This window comes from Grammomys surdaster, unplaced genomic scaffold, assembly GCF_004785775.1.
Source record: "Grammomys surdaster isolate TR1022 unplaced genomic scaffold, NIH_TR_1.0 187, whole genome shotgun sequence".
Lineage (NCBI taxonomy): Eukaryota > Metazoa > Chordata > Mammalia > Rodentia > Muridae > Grammomys > Grammomys surdaster.
The window spans coordinates 3,896,989-3,920,680 of record NW_021604632.1 but is presented as its reverse complement, the minus strand read 5'-3'; the positions used below and the strand labels follow the sequence as shown (position 1 = coordinate 3,920,680).

At 42.6% G+C, this 23,692-nt stretch overlaps 1 protein-coding gene across 1 annotated transcript in view; it reads right to left on the bottom strand.

The window, feature by feature from the left end:
• Cfdp1 (craniofacial development protein 1) overlaps positions 1 to 23,692 on the bottom strand; it is an 86,729-nt gene that overhangs the window by 44,675 nt on the left and 18,362 nt on the right. The window contains exon 5 of the mRNA XM_028768615.1: positions 19,219 to 19,338. Coding sequence (XP_028624448.1) covers positions 19,219 to 19,338 — 120 coding nt within the window. The remainder of the gene's footprint in view (positions 1 to 19,218; positions 19,339 to 23,692) is intronic.

Genomic DNA, 23,692 nt, shown 5'->3' with positions numbered 1-23,692 from the left:
AAGCAGAAACTGTACGCTACAGTGCTGTCTGTCAAAAGGAAAAGAATAGAATCACTTACTAGAAAACTGTAGTTTGCTGTGGACCTTAATACTTTTGTGTGAGTATATTTTGTTGTTTGTTTTTAAGCAAGGTCTTATTGTATCCCAGGCTGCCCTCAAACTCAGGTCAATTCTCCACTGAGTGGTCTCCAGAGCACTGGAATTGTGCGGCTGAGTCACCAGGCACAAATCCCACTTACTTCTGACAGCAAAACTTCTATCCACAGGGCTGTTTTATATACAAGTGCTAACTAATTCTTCTTTTAAAGAAAGATACTACATGGAAGCAGAGTCAAGGGCAGGAGCCCTCTCAATGGACCTCAAAGGCTGCAACAAAAGGTCCAGCTGAGATTCTGTTACTACAGAAGCTATAGATCCTGAGGCAATGGACAGTCCTACAGTTTATGTGTGAACTGCTGGCTTTGAAATCCAGCCACTCACCTTCTTCAATCCAGTGACATGTCAGCTAGAATACTCAGGAATCACAAGAAGACAGAGCATCAGGCCACCATACTCAGGGATACAGTGTTTGGTACAATATTCTGCATTATAGCCCTGACAAAGCTAAAGTCTGAAGAAGGAAGGAAGGGAGGGAGGGAAGAAAGGAGGGAAGGAAAATGTTCACTGTGTTCATCTAGGAAAAAAACACTTCAATGCCCCCCCCCCCAAAAAAAAAGTGACCACACAATCTTTACAACAGAAGAAAGACTTCACACCTTAAGTGAGCCAAGAAACCCCTTTCCATGGTTAACCCTGAATGCTCATCTGGGACCTATGCAGAAACAAGAACAAAACTTGGAGCACTGTGACCCACACAAAGGGCTGGAGCCCAGCTTGATGAAACAATGTTGTAATTTCAGCATCTGTCAGACTGAAGGAGGAGGACTTCCTCACTTTTGAGACTAGCCCCAACTACACAGTGAGTTATAGGTCAGCTTGGGCTAAAAAGTGAGAGTGTTTTTGTCTCACAAAACAAAGCAAAGCAAAACAAAGCGTCAAACAAATCAACAAAACACCAAACAAATCAACAAAACACCACTCCCACAAGAATCAATCTATTACTTAAAGCATCTTTTTGCCAGAAGATAAAGGTTTTATTTAATAATTAACCTTAACAGGGCTACTAATACACAAAGCAAAATACTCAAAAGGTATTTGAAAGGGAGTCTGCGCTCTACTCTCTGCTGTCTATGAACCAGCGAAGGACCCTCTGCCTTCAACGAGGCCTCCAAGAGCTATCACTAAACCTAGAATTCTCAGTGTTACAGAAACCTACAGAGACCTCACATCTTTCCAGGGAGTTAAAAAGGTTAAAATCACTTTTGTGACAATGTTAGACAATATCTTCCTTTTTTTCTTACAAACTATGTTGGCATTTTCCACAGAGCATACATTATAACTCTGACATCTAGTGGAAATGCTAGGTAGCTATGAATGAGCCATCCTCTGTGCACAGCTACTAAGTAGATTTTAAAAATATAAAACGCAACATTTCACACCAGAGTCCTTTTTGCTTTACAAAATATACACAAAATTATGCTAGTCACATTAACAGGGGATGAGCTTACCATTTTACTACAAAATAATGCTTTAAATATTCCTGTTTTAACTTAATGTAGTAAATGTCCTAATACGTGTCCTTAACAATCTATATGAATGAATAGAAAGGAGACATAAGAATAGTCTGAGAACCACTAGCCTAAGCATTTATATGCCTGCACACACACATTCATTCATTCATTCACTCACTGTGTGTGGAGTGTGTGAGTGCAGGTGCCTGTGTATATGGGTCAGAGGACAACTTCAGGTCTCTGTCCTTATCTTCAGCTTTGTTTTGAGGCAGATTTCTTCACTGCTAAATACATCAGCTAGCTGGATGCCAGCTTCTGGGGATTCTCCTGTCTCTGTCTCCCAGCCACAGATGAGCTGGGATTATAAACAGCATGCTATTGGACCAGGCCTTCCTTTCTGCAAACCCCCACTCCGGTCCTTAGTCTTGCCAAACCATCTCCCTAGCCCCTAAGCACTTATAACATGTTTGCTAAACCAAGAGGCCCGATACATGCCTGTAATCCCAGCACTTCAGGGCAGAGGCAGGAAGACCAGCAGCCCTAGGCCAACTCGAGCTACAAGAGACCTTGTGTCAAAAACCAAAAGCTGAGCATGGTGGAGCCGTACTTTAACGCCAGCACTTGGAAGGCAGACACAGGTCCTGTCAATTTGAGAACAGCATGATCTAATAGTGAGACTCTCCCTCCAGCAAAGGCTGGCAAGATGGCTCAGTGTGTCTAAAGCACGTGCCACATATGCCCAGCAACCTGAGTACGGTCCCCATGTGAAGGGGGAAGGAGAAAGTGACTTCTGCAAGTTGCTCGGAGTTCCATCCGTGCATATGCATACACCATATCATACACTTAAACAGACAAAAGTTAGAACAGGTCAGCTGGGTTTTGTTTTATTTTGTTTCAGTTTTGGTTTTGAGACAGGGTTTCTCTGTGTAGCCCTGGCTGTCTTGGAACTCACTGTAGACCAGGCTGGCCTTAACTCAGAGATCCGCCTGCCTCTGCCTCCTGAGTGTTGGATTAAAGGCGTGCGCCATCAAGCCCGGCCATTTGTTTATCTTTAATGCTGCTAAACACTAGTGTCTACTGCCTCATTTTGGTAACGTTTGTGAGTGTTTTTTAACAGGTGCTGAGAAGGAAGCCACTCTTACCTGTAGCTACACAGCGCTGTGCATTATTTGGCTATAAACACAAGTTTGAAGGTGGAGGTTGCTGTGTTGCTCTCCCACAGTATCTTAAGTACTCAGTGTTTCACTGTGTAGAGTTACTCTAATCTCAAAAAGAGCTTGTGTCATAAAGCAGTAACTTACGTGACTGAACAGCAAGATCAAATACATTTCTCCAATGGGAGAGTATGGATGGAAGTGATTACGAACACAGTCATCTACTGACCTGTTTGGACTACCCTCTCAGACAATGCAAGCGCTAGCCAACGGACATTTGAAGGACCTGGAAAGCATCTCAAACAAGGCTAAATGAACAGAGGAAGGAAAGGCAGTGCAAGCTCCTTAGAGTGTTTCACAGTGTTCTCTAGCACAAGGCCTAATCCAGTAGGAAGGGGCAGGAAACACTAAGCACGTGGGTTTTAGTGTAAGTCTCACAGACATGCTAACTCTGCTCCCAGTTTTGTGATCTAATGTTAACTAGGAAACAGGAAACTAGGAAAAAGTTCTCTTTCTTAAAAATAATGTGTACAAGGTTGGAGAGATGGCTCAGTAGTTAAGAACACTGGCTGCTCTTCCGGAGGTCCTGAGTTCAGTTCCCAGAAACCACATGGTGGTTCACAACCATCTATAAAGAGGCCTGATGCCCTCTTTCTGGCATGCAGGTGTACATGCAGATAGAGCATTCATATATGTAAAATAAATTAAAAATAAACCTTTAAAAAAAATAACGTGTGCTGTAGTCCCCCACCCCCAAATCTCCTTGGAATACGGTTTCCCTGAACCTGAAGCTCGCAACTTCAGGTCGGCCTCCAGGGGCTGCATAGCTCTGCCTGCCAATGCAGGTTACATGGTCATTCCTGCTCTTACCGGATGCTGGGGATTCAAATTCAGGGCCACAGCTTAAGGAACAAGTACCCTTACCTCGCCCTCTGAGCCCCGCCCCCAGCCCTTTGCTTTAGCCCAGGCTAGAAGCTATCAAGTAGTCAAGAATCACCTTCAACTCTTGATCCTGCTACTTCTACCTCCTGAGTGCTGGGATTGTAGGTGTACAACCATGTCCAACTACAAAAATAATTCTTTAAAAAACTGTAAGTTAAATTTATTTATGTGTATATATGTGCAAGCACATGAGTGTGTATGTGCGTACCACAGCAATATGTAGAGATCAGAAGACAACTGGCAGGAGTCAGTTATCCACCTTCCACCATGTGGTTCCTGGAGACTGAACTCAGGTTGTCAGGCTTGGCAGCAAGCCCCTTTACCCACTTAGCCATCTTGCTGGTCAAAAAAAATAATTTTTATTGAGCTCTTCTGGAACAAAATGTATATTAAGATACCTTATCTCATTTTATTCTCAAAACAGCTCTATGATGTTAGAAATTATGATTTCATCTTTTTATCTAAAGTAATCAAGCAGAGTTGAACCAGGCAAGTCTGTTCAGTCCAAAGCATAAAAATTATACTCTCTCTGCTTCCAAAGGAAGCAGCAACACCATGTTCTTCCCTCTACTGTAAAACCCAAGGGGCCCACAACAACAGCTCCAAGATTTCAGTCTAGAGCGACAAGGACTAAGAGCCTAGTGAGTAAGACAGCACTCCAGTGGTGGCACCAGCTGTGTGTACATGGTGTCTTATGTACTGATCACGAGTAACTAATACCGAGGGCTGGGAACACACCCGTGTTTACAGGACGGTTGCTGATCAACCTTAGTAGACCAGTAGTCAGCTGGCTTCAAATACACAGATCAGTTCTCTAAGGAAGTAATGCACAATTACCTACTGAAGGGTTCTGGATCCAACCAGAACCAGAACACACATTAGAAAGAACAAAATCTTCAGCAAAGAACATTTTATTTTCAATGCTCTATGTGCAAACTGCTAACTAAAGATGAAAATTAACTTTATCAACTTAAGAGAAAGAAAACAACTCATGAGCTCACTGTTTAAATCAGATCACAGGCTTAATTTCCCGTCCAGGAACAGACAGTTCTGGCTTGGAGGTGAAGCAGTGACAGTTTGCTGGGTGCACCTCTCTGCAGCAAGGGCTCTCAGCTGTCCAAGTACACTGCTTGCTCTAAATGCCCTTCAGACCTGGGTTTACTCAGTTACACTTGCTGAGAGAAAAAGCAAGCACATTTCCTAGGTCACAGGCCCCATTTAACATCTAAGTAATCTCACTGTATTCATTCTTTGTTGATACACTTGCGTGCATGCATGTGTATCTGTCTGTCTACACTCAAGCTAGGGTGTAAAAGTAAAGTCAGATGACTACCCGCAGGAGACATTTTCTCCTTCCACCGTGCAGACCCTAGACAGGGAACTCGGGTTGTGAGGCTTGTGGCTAACATCTTTACCTGCCATGCCATCTTCCTGCCCTCGCTTCATCTATTCTTGCTTATTCTTACATACTCAAACTACTATGGATCCTCTCTGAGTAAAGTGGCCGGGGGATTTCTTTAATTTGCAGGAGAAATCAAAATAATTTATATACATATATATTTATTACTAAAAGCTCACAAAAAGATGTCTTAGGGTTTTCTTGCTGTAAAGAAACACCATGATCACAGCAACTCTTATAAAGGAAAATACTTAATTGGGGCCGGACTACAGTTTCAAAGGTTCAGTCCATTATCATGATGTTGGGAAGCACGGCTGCAAGCAGGCATACATGTTGTTAGAGGAGTTCTATATTTTGATCCACCAACAGCAGAAGGCAACTATGTGCCACACTGGGCGTGGTTTGAGCACAGGAGTCCTCAAAGCCCACTTCCACAGTGACATACTTCCTCCAACAAGGCCACACCTCCTAAAGGTGCCATTCCCTGTGAGCCAAACATTCAATCACACTAATCTATAGGGCTATACTTATTCAAATCACCACAGAAGGTCTACAATAGAAATGTATACAAGAGATGGGGCAGTGGTGGCGCACGCCTTTAATCCCAGCACTGAGTTCGAGGCCAGCATGGTCTACAGAGTGAGTTCCAGGACAGCCAGAGCTACACAGAGAAACCCTGTCTCGGGGAAAAAAAAGAAAGAAAGAAATATAACTTAAAATTTATAGTAGCCATTGTAAAGTAACAACATTTTTAATTATTTACTTAACCTAATACATCTAAAATGTTTTATCAATAGTATCATCATTATAAAAATTGAGACTTGCTTATTCTCTTTTACTAGATTTTTTTGTTTTTTGTTTTTTTTCGAGACAGGGTTTCTCTGTATAGCCCTGGCTGTCCTGGAACTCACTCTGTAGACCAGACTGGCCAGAGATCCACCTGCCTCTGCCTCCCAAGTGCTGGGATTAAAGGTGTGCGCCACCACCGCCCGGCTGCTTATTCTCATTATTAATTCTTCCAACTTCAGTGTGTGTTCTCCTTGCAGCAGCTCTCTCTTAGACTAACCTCTTCCCAGTGTGCCACAGCCACTGGGAAGAGAGCATGGCTGAGAGACCACTACATCAGACAGCAGAAGCCTAAAATAGGGTACATACAGCTATCCATAACTCTAGCTCTGGGGACTTGACTGCCCTTTCTGGCCTCTGGGATACCAGGCATGCACATGGTCCACATACATACACGGAGGAAGACACTCATACACATAACACTAAAATTTAATAATGTTTTTTAGATTAAAAATTAAATAAAAAAGATGGTAAGACTAGAAGACAGACTTTACACATATGAATACATGCCAGATAGTCATGTGAAAAGACATCATCCGTACAAAATTTCAAGGCAGTGCGGGCTAAAATGACAGGAAATACCACTGCATACTTACTGAAATAAAAGACAGACTACACCAAATGAAGACAGGATATGGCCAGTCAGAGCTCCCATGGGCCAATAGCAAAATAAAATGGGACGACCATCCTAGAGAACTGTTTGTGGTAACACTTACCACTTTTAACCTGACTTAGCATGCCCACTCCTAAGTATTTATCCAAAGGAAGTAAAAATGTTTGACTATGAAAGACCAGGAGACTGAGTATGGTGATGAATGCCTGGAACCCCGGGAGCTTAGGAGCAAGTCAAGGCCTGCCTGCCAGGTTACACAAGACAACCTCCATCATATCTCCATACTCCCAACCCCATCCCAAAAATGATTTAAAAATAACCATGGGCTAGAGAGATGGCTCCATGAGTAAAGGCACTTTCCAGTAAGCCTGACAATCTGAGAACCATTCCTGGAACCCACAATGTAGAAAGACAGAACCAAATCCCTAAAGTTGTCTTATGACTTCCACAAGTGTGTGTATACACACATACACACAGAGAACAAATTTAAAATGTTATAAACAAAACCAAAAAACCCATAAGCCAGCCCACAATTAGGATGGATGGACACAGTCTGTTACATTTGTACAATGGAGATAAGACAGGAATGAACTACTAATACACACCAAGGAAAATCTCAAAAACACCAAGTCAAAGAAGCCAGGAACAAACTGCAAAATAATGTACAATTTGTTTACATGAGGTTCTGAACTCAGGAGAACTAACGTAGGTGCCAGGTACAGAGGCGCAGGACAGGGTATGAAGAAACTTTCTGGAGTGATGGCATAAAACATTCTACTTGGGGTCTGATATATACAACTGTCAAAAGCCACTGAGCTGAACAGTGAAGCATCCCTGTGATAACTAACCTACTTCTTGTTTTGAAATCTACATGCTATGAGGCCAAAATAGTAACAGTCAACAAATGCTACTACATCCACACTGAATAAGCTTCCGTACAGATGAGGGGCAGAGTACGGAGAATTCTCACTCAAATGCTCCCCTTCTTTCTTTCATCATACAGTGCCATAGGCACACACAAATCTCCTCAATTTTACTAGTGATTTATAGATGATATTAATGCACACTAACCACAACTAAGACCACATGCTTGTCTCTCTGAAATCTTATTTTCAATCAATGTCCAAATTTAAAAAAAGAAAGAGGGAGGGAGGAAGGAAGGAAGGAGGGAAGGAAGGAAGGAAGGAAAGGGAAATGAATGTGAGAGAGGCTATGAGAAGTTACAGAACACACTCAGGTTTAGGGAAGAATCTAGTCAGTTGAATCTCAAGAGAACAGGATGTGAAGCTATCTTGTTCATGCTTGAACTGAAAAGGAAAACAGAGAAGTACAGATGTTTCCCTGGGCATGGTGACACACACCTTTAATTCCAGCACCCAGGAAGCAGAGGCAGGCAAGTCTCTGTGAGTTAGGGACCAGCCAGTGCTACATAGCAAGCTTCAGGTCAGCCAGGGCTACATAGTGAAACTTGTCTCAAAAAAGAAGTTTTGCCTCTACTTTTCACCTCCCTGCCACAGCTTCCCAGAAACATTCCCCAAAGCTACAAACAGGTATTTATATTACAGTGCCTTAGCAAACACAGTAACAGGCCAAGAAGCACAGTGTTTTAGCTTATGTCCCTTACAGCTATACCACCCAAGGACTTGATTCATCACACTCAACACTTTAGTGATGGGACGCTACGTATCAGAATCCTTCCCACACTTCAATCTGGAACCTATGCTACAGGGGAGAAAACAACTTAAGGGCTTTCCTGTTGTGCACAAGACAGCCCAAGTTAAGCACAGGAAAGGCTGATGGACACCATGTGTTTCCTGGCTAGGAAACAAGGCTACCAGGCACATGGCAGGGCTTCTGCGAATTCCAATAAGGATGTGCATTCTGAAATGTTACTGTGGAAACAACACTTCCACAGAGTCAAGTTGACACGAAAGAAGGGAAATAGCAGAAATTGCAAAATAGGTCTGTGGGGTGAGTAAAGAACGCCCTACATGCCTATGCTTGAACTATGTGATTAAGCCAAGGTGCCATTCCAATTGCATTTTTGGCATTGCAAACGTTTCAGAGTAACTACCTGCTGGACATAAGCTGTGGAACCCACCCCAACCTGCTGTCCTGACCAACACTAAGAGGAGAACAGATATTCATAAAAGATAGCAATTCTCCAGAGACCAAAGTTTACTTGTTGTTTTTTTGTAAACATGCTGAAGATCATGTATGTATGTATTATGGGGGGTGGGGGAGACTGTTCTGATCACTTTGAATTTCACCAAATGCAATTCACAACTCTGTACTAGTTGTTCAGTGTGCTGACTAGCCAGAGACATCTAAGAGCAAGGAACATCAATTGAGAAAATGTCTAATATCAGGCTGTAGGCAAGACTGAAGGGCATCTTCAATTAATTATCGGTGTGAGAGGGCCCACATCACTGTAGGTGGTGCCACCTTGGGCAGGTGGGTAGATAAGAAAGCAGGCTGAGCAAGCCATGGAGAACAAGCCAGTAAGCAGCACCCCTCCATGACTTACGTGTCAGCTCCTGACTCCAGGTTCCTGCCATGAGTTCTTTCCCGACTGCTTTCCATGACAGACAGTGGCATGGGAGTGTAAGCAAAACAATCCCTTTCCTTCCTAGGTGCTTTTGATTAGGACATTATTCATTACAGCAACAGAAACCTAAGACACTCAGAAACATGAAAAAACAACAGGGTATCTATGAGGGACGACTAAGACAAACTAAACACTTGCTACATAATGACCTAGAAATAGACAGACCGTATCGCTATTTTAAAAACTCACCAAAAAGAAAGGGAACCTCTACACTTAAAGGAGGAAGTAAAAAACCACAGTAGTGCACATGACCTGACAGAATGACTGAGGGCTGGAAGTGGGTTTTTAATAACTTCCGGGCCTGGGTTTTGTAAACCAAATCAAAACATGACTTGTCCTGGTATTACAGAGCCAGAGAGCCGAAGGTGGACTGAGAACAAAGCTCACGTCATGTCGCAGGGAGCACAGGAAAGAGCTCACCTCTGCTCAGGCTGTAGGAAGATGCTTTTCTTCAGACACAATGAATTTTGTCAGCAATGAACTAGGGAATCCTAACTACAGTACCTCAGTGTTCCAGGGATTCTGAGCCACAAATTCATATTCAAAATCAGCCTAAGCCAAAGCTCAAACGAAGGCATCAAAGACACATTATACCCAGTTTTGAAAAACGCAGATTAACCCCTCACCTTAAAGAGCACCATCATAAAAGAAAAATTACAACAGCAGCATAACCCAAGAACTTCCTTCCAATACAGAACCCTCAGCTAGAAGTCACAAAGGAAATACACTTAAAATGATGACTCAGATAAAACAAGATTTTTTTTAAAGATTTATTTATTTATTATATATGAATACACTGTAGCTGTCTTCAGACACACCAGAAGAGGGCATCAGATCTCATTACAGATGGTTGTGAGCCACCATGTGGTTGCTGGGATTTGAACTCAGGACCTCTGGAAGTGCAGTCAGTGCTCTCAACCACTGAGCCATCTCTCCAGCCCATAAAACAAGATTTTAAGAATAAGATCCTAGCTGGGAATAGTGGCATACACCTTTATTTAATCCCAGCACTCAAGAGGTAGAGGCAGGTAGATCTCTGAGTTTGAGGCCAAGTCTAGTCTACAGAGTGAATTCCAGGACAACCAGTGCTACACAGAGAAACCCTGTCTCAAAACAAAAACAAACAGATTAAGATCCCATGAAAAAGAAGGAAATCTGAAAACTAAACAGGGATTTCTAAAATATAGAAAACTCAGTCACTAAAATTAAAGTTTAGATTGTGAAGAAATAGTAAAGACACAAGAAACAAGCAAAAAGCAGTTCAGAAATAACAATGTGGACATCAAAGAGAAGTTTTTTTTTTTTTCCATAGCTAAGGATGGAACCCAGGGCTTTGCATTTGCTAGTACCACTGAGATAAATCCCCAACCCCCATCAAAGAGAGAAGTTAACTGATTCATTGACAGAATGGAAACCTACTTGCTTAACAGGAATTCTAGGAGACAGAATGCAAAAGATGGAATAGTCAGAAAGCCTGAGAATTTTCCAGCCAGATAAAAGTCATAAAATCTCAGATTTAAGAAACAAAACAAAATCTACATTCAAGCTGAAAGATAATAATGTATCATCTTGAGTGAGATAACCCAGACCTAAAAGGACAAGCATGCTATGTACTCGCTCATCAGTGGATATTAGCCACAAGGTACAGAATACCCATGATACAATCCGCAGAGTAAGAAGTTTAACGAGGATGCTTCAATCCCACTGAGAAGGGGGAACAATATAATCACAGGAGGCAGAGGGAGGGAGGAGCCTGGGTGGGAGTGGGGAAGGGGAGTGGAAAAGGGGGCAGGATCAGGTATGGGGGTGGAAACAGAATACTAGAGGGCCAGGAGAATGAATGGAAATATGCAGCTTCTGGAGGTGAAGAGTGGGGGACGCTCTATAAAGTTCCAGAGACCCGGTATGTGAGAGACTCCCAGGACTCAATGGGGATGACTTTGGCTGAAATGCCCAACAGTGGGGAGAGGGAATCTGAAGAGACTACCTCCAGTAGATAGACAGGGCCCCAAGTGGAGGGACAGAGTTACCAACCCACTGTCAAAATTTCTGACCCAGAATTGTTCCTGTCTAAAAAAAATGCAAGGACAAAAACGGAGCAGAGATTGAAGGAAAGGTCAACTTGGGATCTATCTCATTGTGGGGGAGGAGGGCATCAAAGCCTGACACTATTACTGATGCTATGTTGTGCTTGCAGACAAGAGCCTAGCATGGCTGTCCTCTGAGAAGGCCCTACCCGCAGCTAACTGAGACAGATGGACTGAGATCGGGGACCCCTATGAAGAGCTAGGGGAAAGATTGAAAGCACTGAAGAGGATAGCCACCCCATAGGGAGACCAACAGTATCAACTAGCCTGGATCCCTGGGAGCTCCCAGAGACTAACCCACCAACCAAAGAGCATCCACGGGCTGGTCCAAGGCCCGACACATATGAGGCAGAGGACTGCCATGTCTGGCCTCCATTGCAGAGGATACTCCTAACCATGCAGAGACCTGAGGCCCCAGGGAAGGGGATCCCTGGGGGTGGGCACCTTCTCAGAGGCAAAGGTGAGGGGAACAGAATGAAGAACAGTGGGAGGGGAACTGGGGAGAGGGGCAATATCTAGAATGTAAATAAATAAAATGATTTTTAAAAAAGGACAAAATTAAAAGAACTTACTGGATTGGGTGTAGGCTAGGACAGAGAGGATGAAGACCTCTGAGGTTTGGGTCCAAGGGAGCAAGAACACAGTGTACGCTCCCCTTGTCCCTGAACACAGAGAAGGGCTGTGCGGGAGAAACTGCTAAGAGAGGCTTTTGGCATAACAGCAGGGCTCACCAGAAGGGAGTGAGGGACTCGCCCAACAATTACCAGAGTAAAGGAGACTTTCCTCAAACTTTTCACTATGAGGTAAACTCCCTTTTCTTCCTCCCCTTCTCAAACAGCTGGAGTGAAGGAAGGCTCTCAATTGGGAACGAAAGGCACGGCAGGGCGCAAGCTTCCCATTCACCCTCAATGCTGAACTAGTGTCAGGTACAGCTAACAATCATATTGTGCTTCTATGGCCTTAAACATTCAGGCATCCTAGGTCAAAGACACATGCTTCTTAGACTCTGTCATCTTCTCACCCTTCCACTTCTTTAGGTCTTTCTAGATCATCTGTTTTCAAAGTTTTAAATTATTTCATCTTACATTTACAATAGCTTTGCTTAAATAGTAGGGTTCTGGCAACAACCCTGGACCATGTAACTGGATACAGCATGTCAGCCTGGTTTTGTTCTTCAACCAAAATAATTAGAACGTAACTGCTCAGCCTCTCCTGTAAGAAAATTCCTCAACTGAAATTACAAATTTAGTAACTATGACTCTTGTTATATACTCATAACCATCCACAAAATAGTACTAAGATTCTTTTACCAGAACTTTGGTCAGAACATAGATGCACTGATTGTTGTTATGGTCCAAGTGAACAGCACACTTCACTGACACTAAAACAGACAGAACAGTAACTTCCACACAAAAGCGCCTGAGAAGAGCAGCATGGAACATTTTTAAGGGATCAATATCAGCCGGGCGGTGGTGGCGCACGCCTTTAATCCCAGCACTTGGGAGGCAGAGGCAGGCGGATTTCTGAGGCCAGCCTGGTCTACAGAGTGAGTTCCAGGACAGCCAGGACTACACAGAGAAACCCGATCTCGAAAAACAAAAAAAAAAGGGGGGGGGGGAATCAATATTAATAATGCAGTCCCTGAAGTGGCTCACAGTTTCTCTCTTTAATTTTTTTGTATTTATTTATTTTTGTTGGGGGAGAGTGAGATGATTATCCTGAGTACCACATTCTGTGTGTGGAGGCCACTGGACAACCTGTGGGGTCAGTTCTCTCATGAGGTTTGGTAACAAGCACCTTCACGGCTGTGCCATCTGTAAGCACATCTATTTGTGATTAACAAAAAATCTCCACAAATAAAACTTTATACTACAAAAATGAGAGGGAAAAATAATTTTCCAAACAAAGTAGAGTTGAAACCAAACCAAACTGCAATTTAATATATCTAGCTATATTAAACAAAGAAATTAGAACAAAGAAATCTCTTATCAAAGACTAATCTAATTAGACAAACAAAAAATATATAGCGCCATCCAGTCTTAGAGCTGCTTGGTGCACCTGAGTGCTTGCTTTCTCAGGATTAATTCTGCCCTCTAGTGCACACTCAGTGCTCACTGCTGTAACTAACCATCCCGAGATTACAGTGCTCTCTTAATGAAGGTCTTCACCTCCTCCTTCACAAACCCACTCCCACAGGTAAGCTAAGTAAGTTCTGCAAGTGGAGTAATTTCACATGCCCGTTCTACACATGCAGAAAGGCTCCAAAGTACTTCACTATTTTTCATACCAGGAGAAGTGGAGCACAATTAAGATGATAAGAATACAACAAAAATGGTCTATAATATAGACTCACCTCTCCAGCGCCCTAATTTTACTTTTTGAAGACTTCACATGTAGATCTTTTGTTGTTGTGTTATTTTGTTAAGACAGGGTTTGCTAACATACCTGGCTTGCCTAGAATTTGTTATGTGGAACAAGCTGGTATCAAACCTGCAGCAATCTACCTTCTTGCCTCTGGCTTCCAAGACTTCAGTCACCACAGTCAGCTAGAGGTTTTGCTTTTGTGTTTTTTTTGTTGTTTTGTGTGTGTGTGTGTGTGTGTGTGTGTGTTTGGGTTTTTTGTTTGTTTGTTTTAAAGAACAGTTTAAAAGCACTTAATGGAGGCTGGAGCTGGCTCAGTGGTTAAAAGCATTGGGTGCTCTTGCAGGGGGCACAGGCTCAGTTCCTAGAACCTACAGGGTGGCTCACGACCATCTCTGTAACACCACCCTCTAAGGAGTCTAACATCTTCTGCATCTGTGGGCATCAGGCACATGATAGACAGAAACACATACAGGCAAAACTCCCATACTCAGAGATTAAAATTTTTTGAAAAATTAAAGAGCTTGTTTTAGTTACTGTCTAATCCACAGCCTTGTAGGGACATACCCTAGAGGAGTGAAAACACCCAATAACACAAAAGTTTGTACATGAATATTCACAAAACACTTGCAATAGCCAAATGTAAAAACCACCCTAAGTCCATTAGTTAGCACCTACTTCATCAAAATGGAGTATAATCTTACAGTTACATTAGTCCACAAAGGAAATAAAACAGAGTAAATTATAGAGATGCTGCAACATAAAATAAACCTTGAAGATATGTTAGTAAGTCAGAGGAGCCAGAAAGGGGACTGAGGAGGAACCTCAGTGGTTAAGAGGACTAGCTGCCTTTTGTTTTGTTTCTCTGTGTAGAACTGGCCATCCTGGAACTCCTTCTGTAGACCGGGCTGGCCTCAAACTCACAGAGATCCACCTGCCTTTGCTTCCTGAGTGCTGGGGGTTTGGAAAGAACCCCACAGTCCCGGGACACATCCCGGGGAGGGGCGCATTCCTTAGTGAGAGGACACTTGCTAGATTAACATTCAGAGGAGGAAGGGAGAGGCTGATTAACATTCTTCAGACTACAGGGGAGGGAACCCACCTGCGGGTAAGGAGAGCTCAGAGTGTAGATACATTCCAGGAATCAGGAAGCAGAGCCCTTAACGGAATAAACCTGGGCAAATGGAGGACACTCCTTGTCATAATCTTAGTCACCTAGGGACCAAACCCGGAAAGGTCAGACTTTGTGGTTTGCCCTCGTGAACTGTACTGTACCCATAAATGCTGTACCCAGCTCTTGTTCGGCACTCTCTTGCCTGCATGCGGGAGAGTCCTAGTGCACTAGTTTCATTAAACCAAACCTCATGTGATTGCAGTGAGTCCTGTCCGTGTGCGTTTCTGTGGGAACGCATCCCCTGGTTTTGGATCTTATAGTTCGAACACCACCACAGCCTGGCTTGACTTGCTGCTCTTATAGAAGACCCAGGTTCTGTTCTGAGTACCCACATGACAGCTCATTACCACCTATAACTCCAGTTCCAAGGCAGACAACACTCTAGGTCCCACAGAGACACCCATGTGCAGACATACATGCAAGCCAACATTCATATATATAAAATATATAAATATATCTTTTAAAAAGAACACAAGAAGCTGGGCGGTGGTGGCGCACGCCTTTAATCCCAGCACTTGGGAGGCAGAGGCAGGCTGATTTTTGAGTTTGAGGCCAGCCTGGTCTACAGAGTGAGTTCCAGGACAGCCAGGGCTATACAGAGAAACCCTGTCTCGAAAAACCAATAAATAAATAAATAAATAAATAAATATTCCAATTACACATTTCATCCCCCCCCCAGCCCCGTGTTTTCTCCCCCCTCCCGCCCCATTCGCTCCAGCGCAAGGGTTTTTTATTTCTTTATTATATGTAAGTATACTGTAGCTGTCTTCAGACACCCCACGAGAGGGCAGCAGATCTCATTTTGTTGTAAGCCATCATTTGGTTGCTGGGATTTGAACTCATGACCAATGGAAGAGCAGTCAGTGCTCTTAACAGCTGAGCCCTCTCATCAGTCCCCAAATACACATTTCTGAATGAACAATGCCTTGTTTGTTTTCTTACAGAAAATCACTTTCCGATCTCTCATATAATCAAAAGTCATATTTGCTAAAATATCTATTTTCCTCTATTATTAGTAAGTACCAATCAATTTTTACTCATGACATCCTAGACAGTTCTGCTGGGACCCTGCTGGAGTCTTACATCTTGACTGAAGCACTCGATGGACTCAGCTCTGGAGTGGATACAGGCTTTTCATATACTTTCAACTGTAAACATGTCATGGGAGAAAAAAATATGAACATATCCAAACAACAAAACAAAAAAACCAAGCCAACTAAGATAGTCAATTTCTAGAAACACTTCCTCCCAATATTGTGGCTGTGTTTGATTTCTATGACTTTGAGAAATGGTCACTGCTCTTTATCAAAACTCAATGACTATGCTTACTTAAAAACTAAAAATAAGCTATGTTCATAATTACCAACTTCTGAGGACTCTGGGAAAGATCACATTAGCTGTTTAGACAGAAAACTATCCACAAATGTGAGGTTCCTGGGACAGTCAGAGACACTGACAACTGACAGACCACTGGATCAGGCATTATTTACTGTTGGTTTTCAGTGAAAAAAAACTCATGCAGTCCAGATGGACCATAGACTCACCATGTAGTCAAGGCTGGCCTTGAACTCCCAGATCCTACTGCCTTTACTTCTAGGTACTAGGATTATAGTCCATTACCCAGCTTATCGATTTGAGACTTAATCTTCATACAGCTCTATGACAAATCTTTCTGTCTTTAGGACAAACACTGCTTAATCTGATACTACCAGGAGGTTGTTTGAGATTCAACAACAAAGCCTTTTTTCCTGTGTCCAAGAGGCAAGACAAGACAAAACCACACGGTAAAAACGACTCAGTGCTTACAGCAGGGACGGCGAGTTCTGATGAGACGAACGGAGTAATGCGTGTTAGAGTGGAAGAAAAGAGCAAGTGTGGCGTTGGAGCCCAGCCAGCCATCTGCTGGTAGAAGCTAAATGCAAGAATTCAGTGTGCAGAGGAAGAGGGAGATCAAGAGGCTTGGGTGATGAAGCCATGGGAATTTAGACACACTGAGTAAGCACTGCGCTTTCCGCTACCAAATGTAACAGCCTGATACTGTCCTCTAATTAAAAGAGGGTTTGCTCCATTCCTGACACACAAACTCTGGCTTTTTATAGCCTAAGTGGCATGCTATTTTAAACACACGGAGGAAATGCATTTTCAGTTACAAACACTGGCTCCTCTGCATCTGTCCTTATTTGTTACTGAAAGATGTGGGACAGGATGTTTTACTCTTCTGCACTGGTTTTCCTGTATTGCTTAAATCTGTTTAGAGAAAATGAAAACACACAACTTCTATAAACTGAAGCAATTTCCAAAGTATGTTGGGGGGGAGGGGATTCGGGGGAGCAGGGAAAACATTTTACCGTATTACTTTTCTTTTATATATTAGATGACTCCTCAAATTCTCCCCTTGAAAAGACCTTCCATACATGTGGAATGTGTTGCAGTTTCTAACATTTTCAATGATAAAACGAGTCTACTTTCAAACTCCAAAGCAGACGATTTCCTTTGGTATTCCAAGCAGTTTTCTGAGACACACGTCAGAAAAACAAGCAGATTACCCTTAAAGGGCCACTTGAGATTTTAAATGTCCTATATTCATGTACTTTTACTCAGATACTTAGATATTCTATATTCTGGTATATTCCATTATAGCTTTCAAAGTTGATTAGCACAGATTTCATTTACCTCTTTTTTAAGGGAGTCAGTAGGTCATTAATCTTCTGAAAAAGAATTCACTAGAATAGCTGCCAGTAACAGCAGCTGGCCTCTACCCCAGGAGCTCTTCTGTGCAGCCTGGTGATTCCCTCCTTCCTGTCGTCAGACTCATCTCTGTCCTTTTTTCAGCAGAGTTTCCATGCTGACCCTCATCTATGCCAGGACTGTACAGCTCAGGTTTGGGAGGAATCCCTTTCAGTCAATTTAAAGAGACTGTCCTATGCTGATAACCAATCAGCCCATATTTGTTTAGAGTCTGCTTAGCCAGTCTTCAGGACAATCAATACTGCTGATATGTTAACAGAAAAGGCAATTAGTATCTGAAAGAGGCCTCTTTCCTTTCACCCCACTTTCTGGGTCTCCCTGGAATCACTTCTCATATAAATAAACAACTTGCATGTAAACTTTTGTCTTGAATTCTGCTAAGCAAGTGTACTCTCACATACAATGTACACCACTTTAACAGCATTATTCACAGACAGGCTAAAGAGATGAAAATCTGCCTACATAGTTTAATAGGAAAACCTGATAGATATTTATTTGCTTATTTATTTATTTATTTATTTATTTATTTATTTTTTGAAGACAGGGTTTCTGTGTGTAGCCCTGGCTGTCCTGGAACTCACTCTGTAGACCGGGCTGACCTCGAACTCTGAAATCCGCCTGCCTCTGCCTCCCAAGTGCTGGGATTAAAGGCATGCGCCACCACTGCCCGGCTCAATTTTTAATGGGAAAAAAAAATATAAAATAAAACTTTCCTGTTTGTCAGGCATGGTGACACCCACCTTTAATCCCAACACTCAGGAGGAAGAGGTAGATAGATTATGATGTTTGACATTAGCCTGGTCTACATAGTTAGCTCTAGGCAAAGCCATGCCTGTATAGTACAACTCTGTCTTAAAAACTAGAAAAACAAACAAACACCAACTTTCCTGTTCAAAATAAAGGTGATTATGTTTAATGAGGTGACAGTCCCCATCTAAAAAGTCATAGAAGTCAGTTTAGGAGCCTGGCTTACCCAGAATTCTCTGCTGGCTGGTCAAAGATGCCCCTGTGATGAAGTCTATGGTCATTTCCTTAGATAGAGCCTACAGCCTTGGGCTTCTCTTATTTACTTTTTATATATGTTAAGATAGGAATTTTTGCTTTCTCAAAAAGAAAGGAATTCTAATCTTCAGCTAAAAATAAGTATGGAAAGATCAAAAGAGGTAAACTATCGAAATTTCTTTTTTTAATAATTCTTGACTGTTTTTCTTTTAGACAGGGGCTTACTATGATGCCTACTCTAGCCTTAAACTCCTTGGCTCAAGTGAACTACCTATCTCAGTCTCCAAGTAGTTGGGACGACAGATGTAGACCCCTGTGCCTACTCTGATGTTCCTTTGCCATGGGGTGGGGGGGCCTGGAACTAAGTACTCAATTCAAACCTTATTAAACGTCCTGATGAACTGCCAATATTGTCATGCAAAAAATAATTTTAGGTATGCAATTTCCATGTTCAGCTTTGGGGTGAGCTTCTTTCAGGCTGGGATTATTAAATGAGCAATCCATGCTAATTTTTCTAGCAAACTCCATTTGGGTAAATAAATACTTCTGACAAGGCAGAGTTTCATTCCCCTGTCTCAAAGGAGTGGAGACAGCTGCAGTTAGAAACCGGTCCTCATACAGAGAACAGTTTTCCCAGTGTGCCAACTACACCTGGGACTGAAACAAATACTCACCCTGACCCAGGAGGGAGTGGTGTCGCGGCTGAAGTGACAAGAGCCTGTGGTGTTTCTTTCTCTGTCTGTCTGAGGAAAGACTTGGCTTCCTTAGAGGCGGCATCTACTTCCTTAGTCACCCTATTTCAAGGAAAGAGACAACACACTTACAAGTCGGGTAAGAAGCAGAAATCAGGACCTGGGGAGATAGCACAGCAGTTACGAGCACTGGTTGCTCTTCTAGAGGACCCAGGTTCAATTCCCAGCTCCCACATGGCTGCTCACCACTGTCTGTAACTCCAGCTCTAGAGGACCCACCCTTACACACACATACATGCAGGCAACACCAATGTACATAAAATTAAAAATAAATAAATAAAAATGTTTAAAAGCAAAAATCATAGCAAATGAAATAAATGAAAACCAGGAACATACCACTGAGTTCTCAATAAATTCTGGCCACTGAGTCTTACGATTAAAGTTCACTCTAACAGTTCTATAAATAGGCATTTTCTCAGACTGACACTAACAACCAAAACCACAATGTAGTTCAATGTTCACCTTCAAGTTTCCCATTCTATCTGCCAGCATGAAGACTCCGACACCATCCAAGTCTCAGCTCACCTGGTTGCTAACACAGACCTACACAGACCCTGCCTGCACTCTCCCTCAATACCCAGATCAGCACTGACTCAAAGGGCCAATGAACAGTGAGATGGAGCTGCAACACAGGGACAAAGGCATTGCCATCATGTCAAGAAAAGCAAACGAATGGAAATACCCCGCAGAAGGCTCCTTCCTGTTCTACACCTTAAAGCCCAAGACAAAGCGCACTTTCTTTAAACTGGGCAAATTAGAACTGCCTAGGGAATGGCAGATTGGGACACAATCTCACCTCATTTCAAACTGAAAAACTGCATCCAATAAAAAGTTCTAAAGCAAGAAATAAAGATACTTAAGGTGCCCCATATTCCAGGTAATGAGAGGAGAAATATGTAATGCCTGTTTTGACATGCCAGAGCAACAAAAACATCTGAGGAATTCTGCTTAAACTCCAACCTACCAGGAGGCAGATCCAAAACTACAGTCAATGTATTATAAATGTTTAACCAAAGATTAACCAAAAATGATAGAATAAACCCTATAAAACCCATCTGTGAAGGTATACTAGTCTCTACCGCCTTCAAAAATAAATTTTCTAATAAAGGACTACCTCTGCTGTACTTAATACTGTGTGTTATGTAAGTGGCACAAAGTTAAGCATGGAGCCAAGATGAGACAAGCCAAACTCTAGCTAAAGCAGAGACACACCAGCAACACTCCAATGCTTACCTGCTGCTGCTTACAGCTGATGCTGGGCAGGTTTGCTCTACAGCACTGTCATACTGACAGGAAGCTTATTTACATCCCTAAGGATTAAAACTGAAATCTAAGCAGTTACTCAGCTAATTCAACTATACAGAGTCTACACAGCAATGCTAGTGAAAAGTCTGCCAAAAGATGGTATTTTCCAAACTGGTTGCCACACATTTCCTGTCCCATATGCTCCTCCAGAACCTTAAAGCAAACCCCTTCAAACTGATTAGGGTTTTATGACTATGTCACCTAAGGGAGTTCTGTGCAAGTAGCTGTATAAATGGTTCTGTACTTCAGACCTTCTGAAGCCTTCTCTGAGACTATATCTTTAGAATCCCACCCACTCTGCAGCATAGATCACATGGAAAGACACAGACACGAATGTCTGAGGAATCATTCCTATCATAAGGTATCTAAGTTCTTAAGCATCAGGACGGGAAATAAGTGGTCTTGAGGATGGTCCCAACACCGGTTAAAGGAAACAAGCCTACCTGGACCTAGCAGCCTCTGGACCTGTGAGGAACTGCAACAGAACAGCGAGCTGCTTCATGCAAGCTAGTTAACTTTAGGGTCATCTGTTAGACTGCTAAATCAATACCCAAAGTAAACCTGCATCAAAATCCTGGGCTTAATGCTGAACTCACAACACAAGAGCCCTTTAGGTCTCCCCGTCTTGTATAGACTCTACAGAAGACTGGTGAGGCTAATGAAGAACTAACACGTACTGTGCTGCCCACTTCCTACCAAAGTCCTACTAACAGTGACAACTAATGTGACCAATTCCACCACAGTAGCAAGTAGAGAGACAATAGAAAAAGATGTCCATCTAACTCTGAGAAAGTCACACACCAGATGGGTATGGTGGCACATGCCTCTGACATCTTTACAAGAGGACAGTGAGCGGAGTGCAGACGTTCAAGGTCATCGTCAGCTAACTGAGATTCTGACTCAAAAAAGAGCAAGTCTGGAAGGACTGACTGGCATTGTTTCCCCTCATCTCCAAAGCTTGTAGCCATGTGGAATGGATGACAAGAAAGTCAGTTTGTTTTACAGAACCCAAGAAAGGCTAATTAAATTTAATGATCAAAGGTTGAAGAGAGGCGCAGGCAGCCACAACCAGCTCAAAGTCTGCATTAGCAACAACAAGGTCTCTCTTACATCAAAACACAGGCTGTGTCCGACCACTGCTGATGCAGAGGGATCTAACACATTTAGAGAAAACAAAAACCAAAGACGACAGGCATAAAGAATAAAGCCCCATCCTGAAATTAAAGGAATTAAGTGCAAAGCCACCCTTAAAGGCTGTATATGCCAGAGGGCTGAGGGACAAGACAAAGTGCGAACCCACCCATAATGTACTACGAATGTACTACAAGAAACAGACACTTAACTGTTTGCTACTGAGGCACAGCTGTTGCCCAACAGCTAGTCTGAATTCAAATAATTAATACACACTTCAGGAAAAGGAAAAAAATACAACAACAACAACAACAAAAAGTCTAGAATTGAAGAATGAGCTTCAGCAAAGAGCCACACAATACTTGACTGACACAACAAATTTTAAAGGATCAGCAACCTAACTTTAAGAATGCTAGGATATGAAGAACAAGTGGCCCAAGTAACAAAGAGAAGAAAGCAGCAACCATGTAACAAAGAGAAGAAAGCAGCAACCATGAACTTAATGTTTGGCTTTGCTGTTCTTGTTTTTTTGTTTTGTTTTGTTTTTCGAGACAGGGTTTCTCTGTGTAGCCCTGGCTGTCCTGGAGCTCACTCTGTAGACCAGGCTGGCCTCGAACTCACAAATCCGCCTGCCTCTGCCTCCCAAGTGCTGAGATTAAAGGCGTGTGCCACCACTGCCTGGCTGTTGTTCTTGTTTTATAGCAGGACTGACAAGACTGATACACACTTAGGTAAACATGTTCTGGAAAGCATCCCAGATGCAACAGGACACATAAAGCAACATGATATGGCTTCTGCCATTAAAAACTCACAGTCCCGCAACACAGCCAATCACAAAAGCAACATGACAATCCAGGACACACACCAAATCACAGAGTAGGCATGGGGAAGTCTAACCCCTGGGAATGCCCTTCTTAATCTCCCATGCCAGTGTCTACAGCACCCACCAGGAAACACTATGTAGCCTGAGGCACTTCTTCAGGAACTTGACAGTTGACACAGACGGTGGACTGCTCTCTCTCTGCTGGCCACATCCCTAGAGCAACTCCACTCTTTTTGCCATTTTGTTTTCCTAGACAGGCCCTCTGAGGAAGCTCCAAGCTGGCCCTCTCCTGTGTCAGCCTCCCCAGGTACCAGAAAGTAACTTCACTTTAGGAAGCAGTGAAGGATTTAGCTATCATAGTACTTTTAAGTAAGAGAATGGTTAACTTAAAAAATCGTCTCATGCATGAGAGGGACTCCTGATAGGAAAAGGCCTACTCTTAGCAATAATTAATTCACCTGTTTTTCAACAGAAATTCCATTTTAACTTCATTTTCACTCACTCAACTTCCTGAAAAGTCTTTATTTGGATGGAACTTTTCCATGACTGGAGTTTTCCAAAAGGTGAATCATTTAGGAAAGTCTGAGCTCACAGGGTCAGCTGGCTCTGCCATAGAAAAGGGTAAGAACGGTCATCTTCCTCCCTTTCCCAAGGCTGCAAAAATTACATAGTTCTCACTGAGGCAAGACAAACAAAACATTACAACAAAGTCAGAGACACTAAAAAGACTAACTTCATGCTACACTCCCTCATTCTCACACTTAGATATTTCTCCCACTAGCTCTTTCACTTTTCTGAAAGATGCAGTGATGCTCAAGACAAAGACAAAAAAGGAAAGAAACAGTGATGCCAAGAAATTAAAAGATATGCTCAAAGACAAACACTAAGCTTGTGCCTGGGTAGTCAAAATTCAAATCTCCTAAGATCCTTCAAGGAAGCTCCTTATAGTATCTTAAATAATGTGCTTTTAAAAGGCTTGCCAATAGCCTGGCAGTGGTGGCACACACCTTTAATTCTGGTGCTTGGGAGACAGAGGCAGGTGGATCTGAGTTTGAGGCCAGCCTAAAAAATTTTGTCTCAAAAAAACAAATAAACAAATAAAGTCTTGCCAACATAGCAATTATTAACACGTTAAAT